The 13,819-nt window shown below is 46.1% G+C and overlaps 1 protein-coding gene and 1 pseudogene across 3 annotated transcripts in view; both read left to right on the top strand.

The window, feature by feature from the left end:
- Nucleotides 1-2,544: 2,544 nt before the first annotated feature.
- LOC308632472 (growth arrest-specific protein 7-like) lies at nt 2,545-3,452 on the top strand (annotated as a pseudogene). The gene has a single exon. The product of its transcript is annotated as a growth arrest-specific protein 7-like (transcript).
- Nucleotides 3,453-7,792: 4,340 nt separating this feature from the next.
- Nucleotides 7,793-13,819, top strand: part of TMEM87B (transmembrane protein 87B) — a 52,561-nt gene continuing 46,534 nt past the window's right edge. For both annotated transcript variants that reach the window (XM_081264686.1, XM_081264685.1), the window contains exons 1-3: nt 7,793-8,068; nt 10,079-10,139; nt 13,274-13,365. In XM_081264686.1, coding sequence (XP_081120812.1) covers nt 7,943-8,068; nt 10,079-10,139; nt 13,274-13,365 — 279 coding nt within the window. In that variant the 5' untranslated portion in view covers nt 7,793-7,942. The remainder of the gene's footprint in view (nt 8,069-10,078; nt 10,140-13,273; nt 13,366-13,819) is intronic.

A 13,819-nucleotide genomic window follows, 5' to 3' on the forward strand; every position in this document is an offset into this window, starting at 1 on the left:
TGTCATATTTGCCAACAGCAGGCCAGCTTATCCAAGGCCCTGGGACATGCAGGGATTTGGTCTCCAATGAGGCCTGGAACCAATCCCCATGAGTACCGAGGGACAGGAATGACTGCAGCTTCTTCACATGCAATAGCTGGAAACGGGGGCCTTCTGCAGATCTCAGGACCTCTTCCTGCAGGCACGCTCCTCCCCATGGCTCATCTCTTGCTCCCTCACACCCAACTCTCAGCTCTGTCTTCTCAGAATCTTCAAGGCTCTGGATTCTTCTTCTTCTTCTTCTTTTTTTAAATATTTATTTCTTAGTTTTTTGGTGGACACAACATCTTTGTTTGTGCGTGGTGCTGAGGATCGAACCCGGGCCGCACGCATGCCAGGCAAGCGCACTATCGCTTGAGCCACATCCCCAGCCCCTGGATTCTTCTTCTTGATGCTGAAAATTCTCTAAATCTAGTAAGCCAGGGCACTCAGGACTCAAGAAGAATTCTCCCCTCTCTCATGGATAGCTGTCTACCCAAATAAACTACTTCCACTAGAATCCTTATTTCAGGGGCTGCTTCTGATGAAAGACATTGATAAAAAAGAAGGATTCAGAAAAACAACCAAATTGTTTCTAGAACATTCCTTATATCCACACTGGGTCACTTCACTCTTTCTACCTTGTGCCATGAACTCTTTCCTGTGTGTCCCTCTGCCAAAGTCATGGCAGAACTGTTCAACGGATCCTGTTACCTAGGCTGCACTTTGGACATAGCACATACCAAATGCTGCTTCATTTGTTTAATGAGTGATGTTAGTTTTAATCTTCCTCAGAAATTAAGTTATAGAATAGACACAAATCTAAATGACAAAGAAATAGCTCTAAAGAGGTAAAATCCCTGCCAATTCTATTACCAGCAATTTATACAATCATGCAATCCCTAGCACCAGGTAAGGTGCAAAAGGTTTTCCAAGTAAATTACTTAATTTATGTATTTATTTATGGTACCAGGGATTGAACTTAACCACTGAACCACATTCACAGCCATTTTTATTTTTTTATTTACAGACAGGGTCTCACTGAGCTAGCTGCTTAGGGCCTCGCTGAGTTGCTGAGGCTGGCTTCGAACTCACGATCCTCCTGCCTCAGCCTTCCAAGCTGCTGAGATTACAGGCGTGTTCTACTGCGACTAGTTCAAATAATGTTTTAATGGTTTAAAGTGGACGTGGACGTATTCACTGTAGTGTGGGATATTGATAGTGGACAAAGGAGGTGGGCAGGGGACAAGGAGGATATAAGAACTCTGTACATTGCCCTGAATTTTGTTTTGAACTTAAAAAGTACTTGATAAATATAATTTATTAATTTTTTAAAATAAATAAATAAATGAAAGATACATATAGCAACACTAATTGAAGTTAGTAGTTGATAACCAGATTTAAAGGGGGAAAGCTACAACTTTATACAAAATCACATCAATCTCTTAGTGCCACCTCCTGGTGAGAATTGGTCACTGTTCTAGAGACAATTTCAGTGCTCTTGAATTTTGATGGTTGTTCTATGTGAGGATATCGTAAATAAAAATTTGACACAATAGGAAAATATTTATACATGTCATTGCAAGCTGCGTGTGAGGAGGAAATGTCAGAAATACAGTCTCTGGTTTTATACATATATGTCTTAAGCCCAAACTAAAATCAGAAATTATTGATTTAGAGGAAAAAAGTTAAATGAAGTATTTGGAAATGGTGCTTCATATAATAATCCTTCAAAATTTCTCCTGAATTCAAATTAAGGCAAAATGGTAAAGATAAAAATCAAATATAGGGGCTGGGGATGTGGCTCAAGCGGTAGCGCGCTCGCCTGGCATGCGTGCGGCCCGGGTTCGATCCTCAGCACCACATACCAACAAAGATGTTGTGTCCGCCGAGAACTAGAAAATAAATATTAAAAATTCTCTCTCTCTCTCTCTCTCTCCCTCTATCACTCTCTCTTTTTTAAAAAAAAATCAAATATATAGAGTTCATCCATCGTCCTGGGTCGGTGAGCCTTCTGGGTCGTGCGGTGTGGCAGAGACTGCAGAAACCGGAGCCTAGATGCTAGGCGAGTTTCTGGAAACCTTCAGGGACACTTCAAATCTACAGAGTAGAAACTATCCTGCCTCAGATCCACACGGCTAGATGGGAAGACACACAAACAAAATGAAAAAACAAACCAAGCTGCTCCCATAAGAGAATCCATCGAAGAAATGTCAGAGAAGGAGTTCAGGATGTATTTAGTAAAACTGTTCTACGACTTAAAGAATTATATAAGAGAGCAGGCACATGAGTTAAGCAGTAAAATAACAGATTCGCTTCAGGAGATGAAAGATCACTTCTGTAAAGATATATTAGAGGTCCTGAAAAGAAATAAAGAAGAAATCCTTGAAGTGAAGGAATCACTAAACCAACTTAAAAGTTCAATGGAAAGTATCACCCACAGACAAGACCATTTGGAAGATGGAACCTCAGGCAATGAAGACAAAATATATAATCTTGAAAATAAAGTTGACCCCCACAGAGAAGATGATAAATTGCGTGACATTCCCTCACCCAGACACCATGCCTGAACAGCAACTGCTAAAGCCAACCGAGTGGAGCTACTGTGACTACTTCTGGGCTGATAAGAAGGATCCCCAAGGCAATGGCATGGTGGCTGGGTTCAAACTGCTGCTCCAAAAGCAACTGAAAGGCAAACAAATGCAGAAAGAAACGTCTGAATTCCTCCAAGAGAGGATAAAGATTGAAGAAGAATATGCAACAAACTTGGCTAAGCTCTCTCAGAACTTCTTGGCTGCACAGGAGGAAGGTTCCTTGGGAGAAGCCTGGGCCCAGGTGAAGAAGAGTCTGGCAGATGAAGCAGAGGTTCATCTCAAGTTCTCTGCCAAGCTTCACAGTGAGGTAGAGAAGCCCCTAATGAACTTTCTTGAGAACTTCAAGAAAGACATGAAAAAGTGTGACCACCATATCGCTGACCTCCACAAGCAGCTCGCCAGCCGCTGCACGTCGGTGGAGAAGGCCCGGAAAGCCCTCACAGAGCGGCAGAGAGACTTGGAGATGAAGACCCAGCAGCTGGAGATTAAGCTGAGCAACAAGACAGAGGAGGACATCAAGAAGGCACGGAGAAAGTCTACACAGGCTGGTGATGACCTCATGTGCTATGTGGACCTCTACAACCAGGCGCATCCGAGTGGTTTGAAGAGATGGTGACCACCACTTTGGAGCTGGAACAGCTGGAGGTGGAGAGGGTGGAGATGATCCGGCAACATCTGTGTCAGTACACACAGCTATGGCATGAGACAGATATGTTCAACCAAAGCACAGTCGAGCCTGTGGACCAACTGCTTTGAAAAGTGGACCCGGCCAAAGACAGAGAGCTGTGGGTCAGAGAGCACAAAACGGGCAACATTTGCCCTGTGGACATGGAGATCTAGACACGCCTGTGCGGCCCCGGGGGTCCTGCCCAGGAGAGGGGCTGGGGGGTCCCATGGAGAGGGGGTGGTGGCTCCCGCTGGGTGAAGCTGCCCTTCCACCCACTCTCCTGTCCACTGAGGAGAGAGGAGAGAGCTGGCAATTCCAGAAGGGTGATCTGGATGGCTCAGCTGGGGAATCCCAAATATTCCCAGACCAAGAAGACAGACCTGCAACCCCGCCCTTATCTCCAAGACTGAAGCCCCCCCAAACCCCTTGCCGTGCTTGTTGCTCTGAGAAAAACTGAGGCTGGAACTTTGTGGTCCCTGCTGAGTTCCATAGGGGTGGCCGTCACACACTTGTGTCCTTGAAAGCCCCAAAGCCCATCCTCCAGCTGGTCCCTTTATCTCAGGGGCTTTGGAAGAACAGGGAAGGGCTGTCTCTGCCTCCAAGCCAATGTCAGGATCAGAATCATGGATAGAAGGCGCCGTCAGCTCAGCCTGCACCTAGAATCCTTTACGGCCCTCTCTCTATTTTTCTCATTGCATTCTGGGAGCCCAAATCTGGCTTTTCTTGGCCACTTTTCATCCCTGTGGGTCTTGGGAAGGCCTGTCTTCTGTCTTCTCTGACCAACCCTGCCCAGAGAGGTCAGGATGGAACTACCTCATTCGGCAAATTAGCCCCAAGTCGGAGCACTGATTCACGGTTCCTATCAGACCATCTGAAATCTCTGGAAATCCGGATCCCTCCATTCCTCAGCCGCTTTCTCAAGGCCGTCCCCACCCCCACCCTGCCACCCCTGCACAGTCTCACTAGAGGGAGCTTTCCAAAGTTCTCCGCCAGGGAGACCACCTCCAGCTGTGTGCATGTCCAAATGCTTTGAGATGGAGATGAGCCAGAAACCGCATGGGGTCTGTCTCCCATGGTGTCCAGTCCAACACTGGGCTACCCTGACCCCCGCTCTCTCAGGCTGCCCACCAAGGGCTTAATAGGGCTAGGTCAGTCCCACATGAGAGACAGGTTAGGGCAAGTCTTTGTCAGACTCCATCTGCTTATCCGTGATAGGGTTTGGACTGCTGTCCCTTGTATGAGCATTGCAGACTCTCTCTTTGCTATCCAGGCGTGGCCTGCCACCTGGGCCTCCAGCTCCTCTGAACTTTCCAGAGCCCTGCACCGAGCCCTTGCTTGGTGCCAGCACCTCCTTTCCCTCTGTCCATCTTCCCTGGAGAAGCCTGAGCCAAGTGTGACTCTGGAAGCTTTTCAGCACTACCCCTGGGTTCAGCCCACCACTTTCTTTCTCTACTACAGCAAACACCATCTACCCCATCTTACCCTAGAGAATCAGCCTGAGGAGGCTGGGAGAAAAAATTGACACAGTGAGCAAGGAACAGCTTCTAGCCAGAAACCCCTGCTCTGAGAGCCCATCTTTCTTCATCTTTCCCATGGATGGCTTTCGGCTTGACCCTTCCGTCTCCCATGGCGGCAGAATTCTACGAGCACAATTCACGGATCTTTCTCTCCATTTTAAGTTGCTAATAACGGATGTTAATCTTGAATCCTTCAGCATCTCTTCCATTGAATTAGAATGGCTTTCTCATAGTTTATTTTAGAAAGATGTTCAATATACTAAAGCAAACCAGAAAAAAAAATCATATATATAGCTTTGATGAATTCTATCATGTTTCTCCCTGAGTTTTCAACTCTTAATTTTTGTTGCTTATTCACGACCCCTATCATGTTCTTAATTTCTCTCAATGCCTTTTCTTTCAGTTCTTTGGTGGTTTTTAGACATGGTTTTTAGACATGCTTTCATTTTTTTGAAGGAATGTATTCTGTTCCATATTCTCTTTTTAAAAAAATATTGTTTGGGGGGCTGGGGTAGTGGCTTAGTGGTAGAGCGCTCGTCTAGCACGTGTGAGGTCCTGAGTTTGATCCTCAGCACCACATAAAAATAAATAAAATAAAGGCATAAGAAAAAAATATATTTTTTTAGTTGTTTCTAGACCTTTCTTTTTTTTTTTAATTTATGTATATGTATTGCTGAGAATCGAACAAGTGACTCACACCATGCTGGGCAAGTGCGCTATCACTGAGCCCAGCCCATATTCTCCTCTTTATAGTAATTTTAAATATCTTTACTATTTCTTATCTCATGTGAAGCTAGTTTTACTGAACTTGGATGAACGGCTGAGCTGAACACACCCTAGCCTCACCCTGCTGTGCTTTAACAGCTTTGATCCTGCTCAGGTCTGTTGGCCCCCCTCAGCTCCTGTGCTTGCTGGGTGTGCTCCTTTGCCTTCTCTTCTGTTGGCCCTGTCCTGCTGAACTTTAATTCCTCTTCTGGTGAACTCTCTCACCTGCTGGACTTTGCTTTAGATGGAAGCTTCACTTGTCAGGTGAAAAATTTCCAAGGCCCAGGACAATTGGCCCTTTTCTTATGCCCCTCTGCCCTCCCTCCCTGGGTCCTTCTAACTTCCCTCTCCAGGCTCAGGCTGCTGTTTTTTGGATTTCCAGAATACAGGCTGGCAGGCGGGATTCTTCTGTGTTCAGGTCCATCTGATTATTTGTTTCCCCTGATTCTTCCTTTCTAAATGCTGATAGCACCCACTTAGATTTGAGATTTCGTGGTATATGTTGTCCTGACTGTGAGGAACATACTGTCTATGGGTTTTTGGTTGCACTATCTTGGTGGATGTTTAAGGGAGAATTCAGGTAGATTAAACACTACACAGTCTGTGTGACAATTTCACACATGTATATAATGTGCATTAGTCAAATAAGTCTAATGAGCATTTCCACCTTGGTAAATATTTTCAGTTCTTTGTGTTGGGAACCTTTAAATTCTTCTCTTCTAGTTTTTCATATCCCATTATCCAATCTCCCTTTCTGCCCCCTCTTCCCTATGCTTCCCAGCCTCTGGTAACCACTATTATTCTATTTTTATGAGATCAACTTCTTTAGCTTTCATATATGAGTGACAAGACAAGATATTGATCTTTCTATGCCAGATTTATTTTCCTTAATGTCCAGCAGTTCCATCCATGTTGCTGCAAGCAAAGGATTTCATCCTTAAATTACTGGAATATTCTTACCCAGCCATCCCATTGCCCATCTTAGCACGGGTTTCATATGACAACCAAAATGATTTTTCTGGTCATCTCATCCCTTTTGTTCAAAAATCATCATTGCCTTCCCAATATTCTTAGACTAAAGCTCCATCTTTGTGACTTTGTGCAGGGGTCCCTGTATGCTATGGTACTGGTACTGTTAAAGATGCCCAGTCTTGCCCCTCCCATCTCACACCAACTCCAGCCTCCTGGAAGGTCTTTCCATTCCTCCCGCCCTTGATACAGGCCTTCTCTCTTCAGTGTAACACATCAAACCTACCAAAGGCTCCCAGTTAACTAATCCTGAACTATTCCCACACTTAACTCTTGCTGCAGCCTTAACTTAAATGTTATCTTGTCTTCTCTTATTCGACTTACCTCCTCAGTCTCTAGCGGATGTTCCCATGTGATCCCGTGACTCAGTTTCCCCTGCTAACTTAGAATTGATTGCATTGCTTTCTGGAAGGGCACATGTGCACAGGCAATCTCCAGGATGTGGCAGGTAATTACTGAAAATGACTCTGAGTCTCATCATTACTGAGAGTGATTTGGGTGACTAGTAAGGCAGTCAGTGCTTCTTGACAATAAACAAACCCTACTTTATGTAAATGACAATTGGTAGACCAGGATTCTGTCATCCTACTGGATGTTACTTACATCTGATAATGTATGAGCTAGTTCTCATTGACACCAAGCCAAGAATTCGGTTTTCACAGTAGAAATCCCAGGCAAGGTGCACAATAAGGCAGATCTGAGCCCTGCCGTGCATTTTTTTCTGAAAAATTATATACTGTGCTATCCACATCAATGCTCACAACACAATGGCTTGTGTTCAACTGGCCTCGGCCTCAAAGCAATTTGCTGGTTCTTCTACATAAATTTCCAAAAGGGTTTGCTTGCCTAGAGCTGAAAGACTTGGAGCAGGGGCAGGGGAATAGGATGCAAGAGACTGAGACACCTGGAGCAGAACTTGAACCCACACTCCATCCACAGCTCTCCTTGACAGGACAGGAGCGTGGGATCTCTGGCGGGCTCCACCTCGCGGCCTCGCCCCCACGACCGTACCGGCCCACACCAAAATCCACGCCCCCTCCCCGCCCCGCCAGCACGCAGGTCCCCGCCCCATTCCGGCGCCCCGCCCCCACGGCGCGGCCCGCCCCTGCGCTCCTGTTGCCCCGCCCCGTCCGCTCGGGCCGGCTTGAGCCCGCCTCCCCCCTCGTCCTAGCTGCCGGGTTCCTCGAGCTGGCCCGGCCCTGGCCCCGGTCCTGGGCTCGCGCCGCGCCTCCTCACGTCCCGGCCCGAGCCTCTCTTGCCCGCCGCGGGCCCGCCCGCCTGGGGCGGCTGCGGCAGGTGCCGGCGCGGGGCGTGGCGGGCGTCCGGGGCGCCAGGTGCGCCCCCGCGCCAAGATGGCCGCCCGCCGCCGGCCCGCCGCGGCCCCGCTGCTGCGCGCCGCCCTCTGCCTGCTGTGCTGCGCCCCGGCGGCCGTGCGCGCCGTCCCGGAGCTCGGGCTCTGGACCCAGGCGGTCGACGACGTAAGTGGGCGGTGGGGGCCGCGTCAGGGTCCCGGGCCTCGCGGGGCGCGCTCGCCACGGGCCGGGGCTGCTCCCCTGGCCCCGCCGGGCCCCAGGCGCCCGGGGCCTCTGTCCGCGGCAGCGGCGGCCAGGGGCTCCCGACCCGCGCCCAGGAAGAGCAGGCTGGCCCTGCCGGCGGTTGTCCCTACCCAGCGCCCCCAGGCCTCGGGCCACGTCCTGGTTACTCGAACCGGAGCCCGAGTCTCGGCGACCCGGCGCACCTGGGCCACCGACCCGCCGGGCGGGCGCAGCGTCTGCGGCCTGCTGTTCAGACTGAGCAGAGCGCGCTGGCCTCCGCCTTTCCTTCTCAGATCAGAGAGGGGTCGCGCAGGTCACCCCTCCTCCCTGGCCTTTCCCTGGCCGTCGGGTCAGTTCCCGGACCTTGTGGCGCGGGGCGGGGCCGTGGTTCTGGAGCCTTGGAGGGGCCGGCTGCAGGAATGGGTGGGTGGACACGTCCCTGTTGCAGAACTGGCGTCCTGTGGTTAGGGGAGATGCTGTGGGAGGAAAGCAGGGGTATAATTATGGAAAATCTTGCAAAAGAGAGACAGAAAGTCGGGAAGAAGCATTATTTCCTTTTCTGAGATCAGATGACTCATCCAGCTCTGTTTGTGATGAGTATTTTCCACATGCATCGAAATGATGTCCAACTAAAGATGAAATTTACATTTTAATTTCCTCAAACCGCCCCCCACCCCCGCCATGAACAAAAGCTACACAGAGGAACAAATGTGGGCATTTTTCTGTTTTTTTTTTTTTTTTTTTTTTCAGACCCAATGCAACTATTTCTTCCAGGGTTTTTCTAAGTTTGTGCTCTGTGTTGTGCACCTGTATGTATCTGCTTTTTTGAATTTCTCTGGACAGTAAGAAACAAAATTTAGTAGACCACACTTACGGTTTCCTGCTGTTCCTATAGTGGAAGCGATTAAGAAAGTCATCATAAACTGAAGCAAATTTACTGTGCACATTGTTAATCTACTTGAGCATATCTCCAAAGCTATTTGCCTGGGTGTTGGATGGTGACAATCCAAAGGCCACAGGGGAAGAGTGACTTTGATCCATGAAGAGAAGTTTTGTTTCTTGGATGCCACATAATTCAATTAGGCTAACATTATTCTTATGTAACTGGCAAGTAGTGGTGGGTCCATAGGGCCATCTTTGCAAAAAGTGGGCTGATTTTTTTTCCCCATTTTAGGTGGTCAAAATTCTCCCCTCAGAAAAGGAAAAAGGAGTGGGGCTTTCTTTGATTTGTACTGCAAATCCATCAAGAAATGTTCTTTTGATTAAGTTTAGCAAACAGCTAGTGTGCCTTGCACTAGACCTGTCATTGTTGTTACAAAGATGAATTTTACACACTGCCCCATATCTTAAGAAGCTCATGCAATATTAGGGACAATTGATTCATGAGTGGATAATTATGTATGTGGCAGCATGCCCGGGATAGGAGTGTCGAGTTTGGGTATGTTGAAATTATAACAGGAAGCCATAACACTTTGGGAAGGAGATAGTTTATCAAAAGTACATTCACTTTGATGCAGGCTGGGGTTGTGGCTCAGTGATAGAGTGCTTGCCTCAAATATGAGAGGTACTGGGTTCAATTCTCAGTACCGCATATAAATACATGATTAAAATAAAGGCCCATCAGCAACTTTCACTTTGAAACCAAGCCAGCAGCATGCAGTTGCGTAGACCCTGCATGTCACATCCCAGTCGTACTGATTGCACAGTGCCCCAGCTCTGCCCCCACCCCAGCTGGGGCACTTCTGATTCTCACTGAGGGCAAGTGCAGAATAGGCTTGCTAGACAGGACTTTAAGCAAGTGAGTGATGTGATCAGACTTAAATTTTGAAAGATTCTCTCTGGTTAGACAAAGGAGTTCAAGGATCAGAGATCTCTATTTTGTAGGGTAAAACTATTCAAACAGTAGAGAAAAAAAATTTAACCAGATCTTTTTATGTTTGTTTTCCATTTTAGAAATCAGGACCCTTGATATTTAGGAAAACTATGTTTAACTCTACTGAGATCAGGTTTTCTGGTAAGCATAACTAAATAATATACTAATATAAACATCTATAAGTTAATCCATTAATTTAATGTAAACTAATGTAACAGCATATATAGAAAGCTAAGCAAATATTTTGTTTTTAAGTGATCCTGACGTTTTAGTGTTTGGTTTCAGTCAGACTTTGGTTATTACTGAATGGTTTTTTTCTCATCCTTCAGAAAATGGAATATGAATCATTCTTTAAAAATTATAATTAAGGTCTAATAAAGTAGCCTTCAGCAAAAAAATATTTGTTTTATGTGATATTTGACTGAGTCCCAGATTTCAAAAGATAAAAATCCAGGCTAGGGTTTTGCTCAGTTGGTAGAATGTTTGCCTTGCATACACAAGGCCCTGGGTTCCAGCACCACCACAAAAAAAAAAAAAAAAAAAAAGGTAAAAATCCTTTGAATACGTGAAATGTGATTGTGATAAGCCCTTAATAGTCCTGAAATTTTCTAAGTATGCATGGTTCAGTACAAAAAAAATAGCTGGACACTACCATTTTCACTGTGAGTTCTAGGACTTATGAAAATGAAAATATTTGTTAAGTGCTGTCTTCTCTGTGTAATTGCTGTTGTACCCACATTTTTGTGTACTTTTAATGGATCCTATTTACTGTGGTCGAATTCTAGGAAAGTTCGTTACCAGAATTAAAGAGTCAGGATAAAGCATATTCTTAGGGTAAAGCAAACTGGCTTCCCTGAGATCCAAAATTAGGCCCCTTTCCTCTATCATGTGTTAGGGGTGAGTCTGCAACTCGTGGGTCTCTCCCCCGGAAGCTAGGCCAGCCAGCAGACAGGGAGCAGAGGTGGTTTAGAGAAGTTCTGGTTTCATAGTCTTCCAGGTGACCAGCATGTGAGGAGGAAGTTGAAGTCTTGGGTGGGTGAGAAAAGGTTCTGCCCTCTGTTTGCTTCAGTGAATTTATGTCTCCGACTAGGCAAACAGGCTTTCAACCTCTGAGTGGGGCTGACAGAGACTATATGGGGGAGGAAATAATGTGGTCCACTGCAGGTGTCTTAAAACTTCTCTGCATAATGCCTAAGACAGTTTAAGAATAGACTGTAGTCAAAAAGTGATTTTAGCATATCTGAAGAAGGAATGGGGCAGGACAGAGGATGCAAGAGCAGAGTGTAACCCGGCTGGGATTTAGTAAGACTCTGAGTGACTTTGTCCAGCAGCGCTGTAGGGAGAGAGAGTGCTGGACCACTGCTAGAGCTATAATGTGGCTGGCCCCTGTGGGGGAAGCACCCACCTGAACCTTTGTCCTGGTGCTACGCTCACCAGGCAGCCTTCCTGTCACCAGGGCGCTTCCAGGGAAGAATTGGCCGTCAATGCATGTCCACTCTGCAGCTCCTCGTTGTTGAGAGTGAGTAAACGGGCAGTCTAGTTTATCCGTTGACAGGATAGGATCCAGTGTTGGTGTTCTCACAGAACAAGTTTTAGTGCCTGCAGAGTTAAGTGTGGTCTCAGCTCTTAGATGTGTTCTTACTGTTATGGGACATCAGACGTCTGGCTTTCTGTTAGGTGACTCCTCTTCTGCTACCCAGTTCAGGATGCAGTCATGTGGAGCATGTGTTGAAAATATCTCAGTGCAATTCACCAGCTGTTGACCTCATTATATCTAGAAAAAGCATTTGAAAAAATGCAACACCCATTCATGATAAAAACTCAGAAAACTAGAGATAGAAGGAAACTTCTTCAACCTGATAAAGGGCATCTATGAGAAGCCTGTAGCTAACATGGCACTGTCAGTTCTCTCCAGATTGATCAATCAAGTCAATTTAATCCCAATCAAAGTTAAGAAGGCTCTTTTACAGAATTAACTACCTGTTTCTAAAATTTATATTAAAATACAGAAGACCTGGAATGGCCAATACAGTTTTGAAAATGAACCAGGTTGAAGGGCTTTTGTTGTCTGATTTCAAAACTGTAGATTCATGGTGTAGTTCTGGAGTAGGAATGGGTGTGTAGACCGTGAAACAGACCAGAGAGCTCAGAGACAAACCTGAGCACAAGGGTTTGATTTTCTTCTAAGGTGCAGGGTTGTTCCTAGGAGAAGGGAGCAACGAGTGGACATCCACATGGGAAAAGGCCTCTCCGCTCTTCAGACATGGCGCCCATCTCTCTCCAGAGCTTCCATCGCACACTAGATCACTCTTCATTCAGTGCTTCATTTTGAATATTCTTCTGCTTTCCTCCTGGCTTCCTTTCTGCATCCCGTTCCTTCTCAGCAGTCCAAGCTTTTCCTTGACATCTTCAAGCTAGTGAAACACTCTGTCACATGCTTGTTTGCTCGTCCCTCATCTTTGTCATTTGGACTGATTTATCCATGAAGGCTACAGGACAGCTCTTCCTGTATTGTGTGTCTAGAGTCTTTGTTTCGATGATGGGTGTTGTGAATTGTACACTTGGAGTGCTGCATGAGGTTGTGGCAGGGTGTAAGAGCTCTCCTGAGCTTCCCCTGCCCTCTACTCTTCCCTTTCTCCATCTGTGTTCTGATCCTAGCAACCCTTCTTGAGGTGGTCAGGTCATGCTCATGCTCACCCCGGGCATTTGCATGTACCGCCTCCCCTCCTCTCTGGGTCTGCTCCAGTTCTCCTCCGCCTCCAGCTCACCTCCACATAACTATACTTCAAGCTTTGTTGAATGGCATCAGGTGCCCTGCCCAGTGCTCCTCCACACCCCTTTGTCAGCCTCTGAGCCTGTCCCAAGTACCTGCTTGTTGATCCTTCCCTCCCCAGCACCTCCTAGGTCATGGATAGGAATTATTCTTTTTTACCATTACCACCGTAATGTACAAGTGCCCTGTACAACAAGGCACTTAAGTATATTTTGAATGATTGAGTAATAACATTTTAGACTGATGTAGGTTCTGCCTTCACATAGCAGGCTAGTGGGTTGATTCTGACATTGGAGTTACAGTGACAGTGGTATAGTAACTTTTGGTTAGCTGTAATAATTCAATGAATGTATCTGTGATTTCACAATGACTTTCTGGGGAAGTTAATGTTTTACTCATTGTTACATTAAAGTCTCCTATTTAAAATCACATTCTCAAAGCCTTAAGTTTATGCTAGACTATACATTATTAATATAATATGAAACTTTCTTTTTCTAAACAGTTAAGTCATTCAGTTGTCTGAGGCCTGTGAAGTTTACCATAGAGTGGACCTTGAAGTATCATACCTGTCACAACGAGTACCCTGAGCTGGAAGTAAGTAAAGCGCAGTCTCGGTGTGAGCAAAGCTGTGAGGGGCCGCCTCTTTCTCTGCAGGTGGCCCACATACTCCCTGGAATGTGTCTCTACTTTCCTAAGTAAGCCTTGCATCTCTGAAAAAAAGCTACCAAAGAAAAATTTTAAGTATAAAAATTTATTAGCTTATCAGGAGGAGGCTAGAAAAGGAGATTGTAATTTTAGAAGTGCCCCAGATTAATGTTGGGACTTAAGCAACAAGTCGGAAGTGTATGCATTCTGAGAGGACTATATGCCTTATGGTTGCCTTGTCTCTTATCAAAAATGTCAGTAAATGTTGAAGGTAGGCTTGTAGGGGCCATGGATAGAGGGACTGTGGGTTACACACAAGTGAAAATCAACTGACACTTGAGAAAGAAATTTTAAGTTTTACTTCTTTTAAAATACTAGCTTTAGGGAACCTAGAACTTTGTGA

This window comes from Spermophilus citellus (genome assembly GCF_964194105.1).
Source record: "Spermophilus citellus genome assembly, chromosome: 13".
NCBI lineage: Eukaryota > Metazoa > Chordata > Mammalia > Rodentia > Sciuridae > Spermophilus > Spermophilus citellus.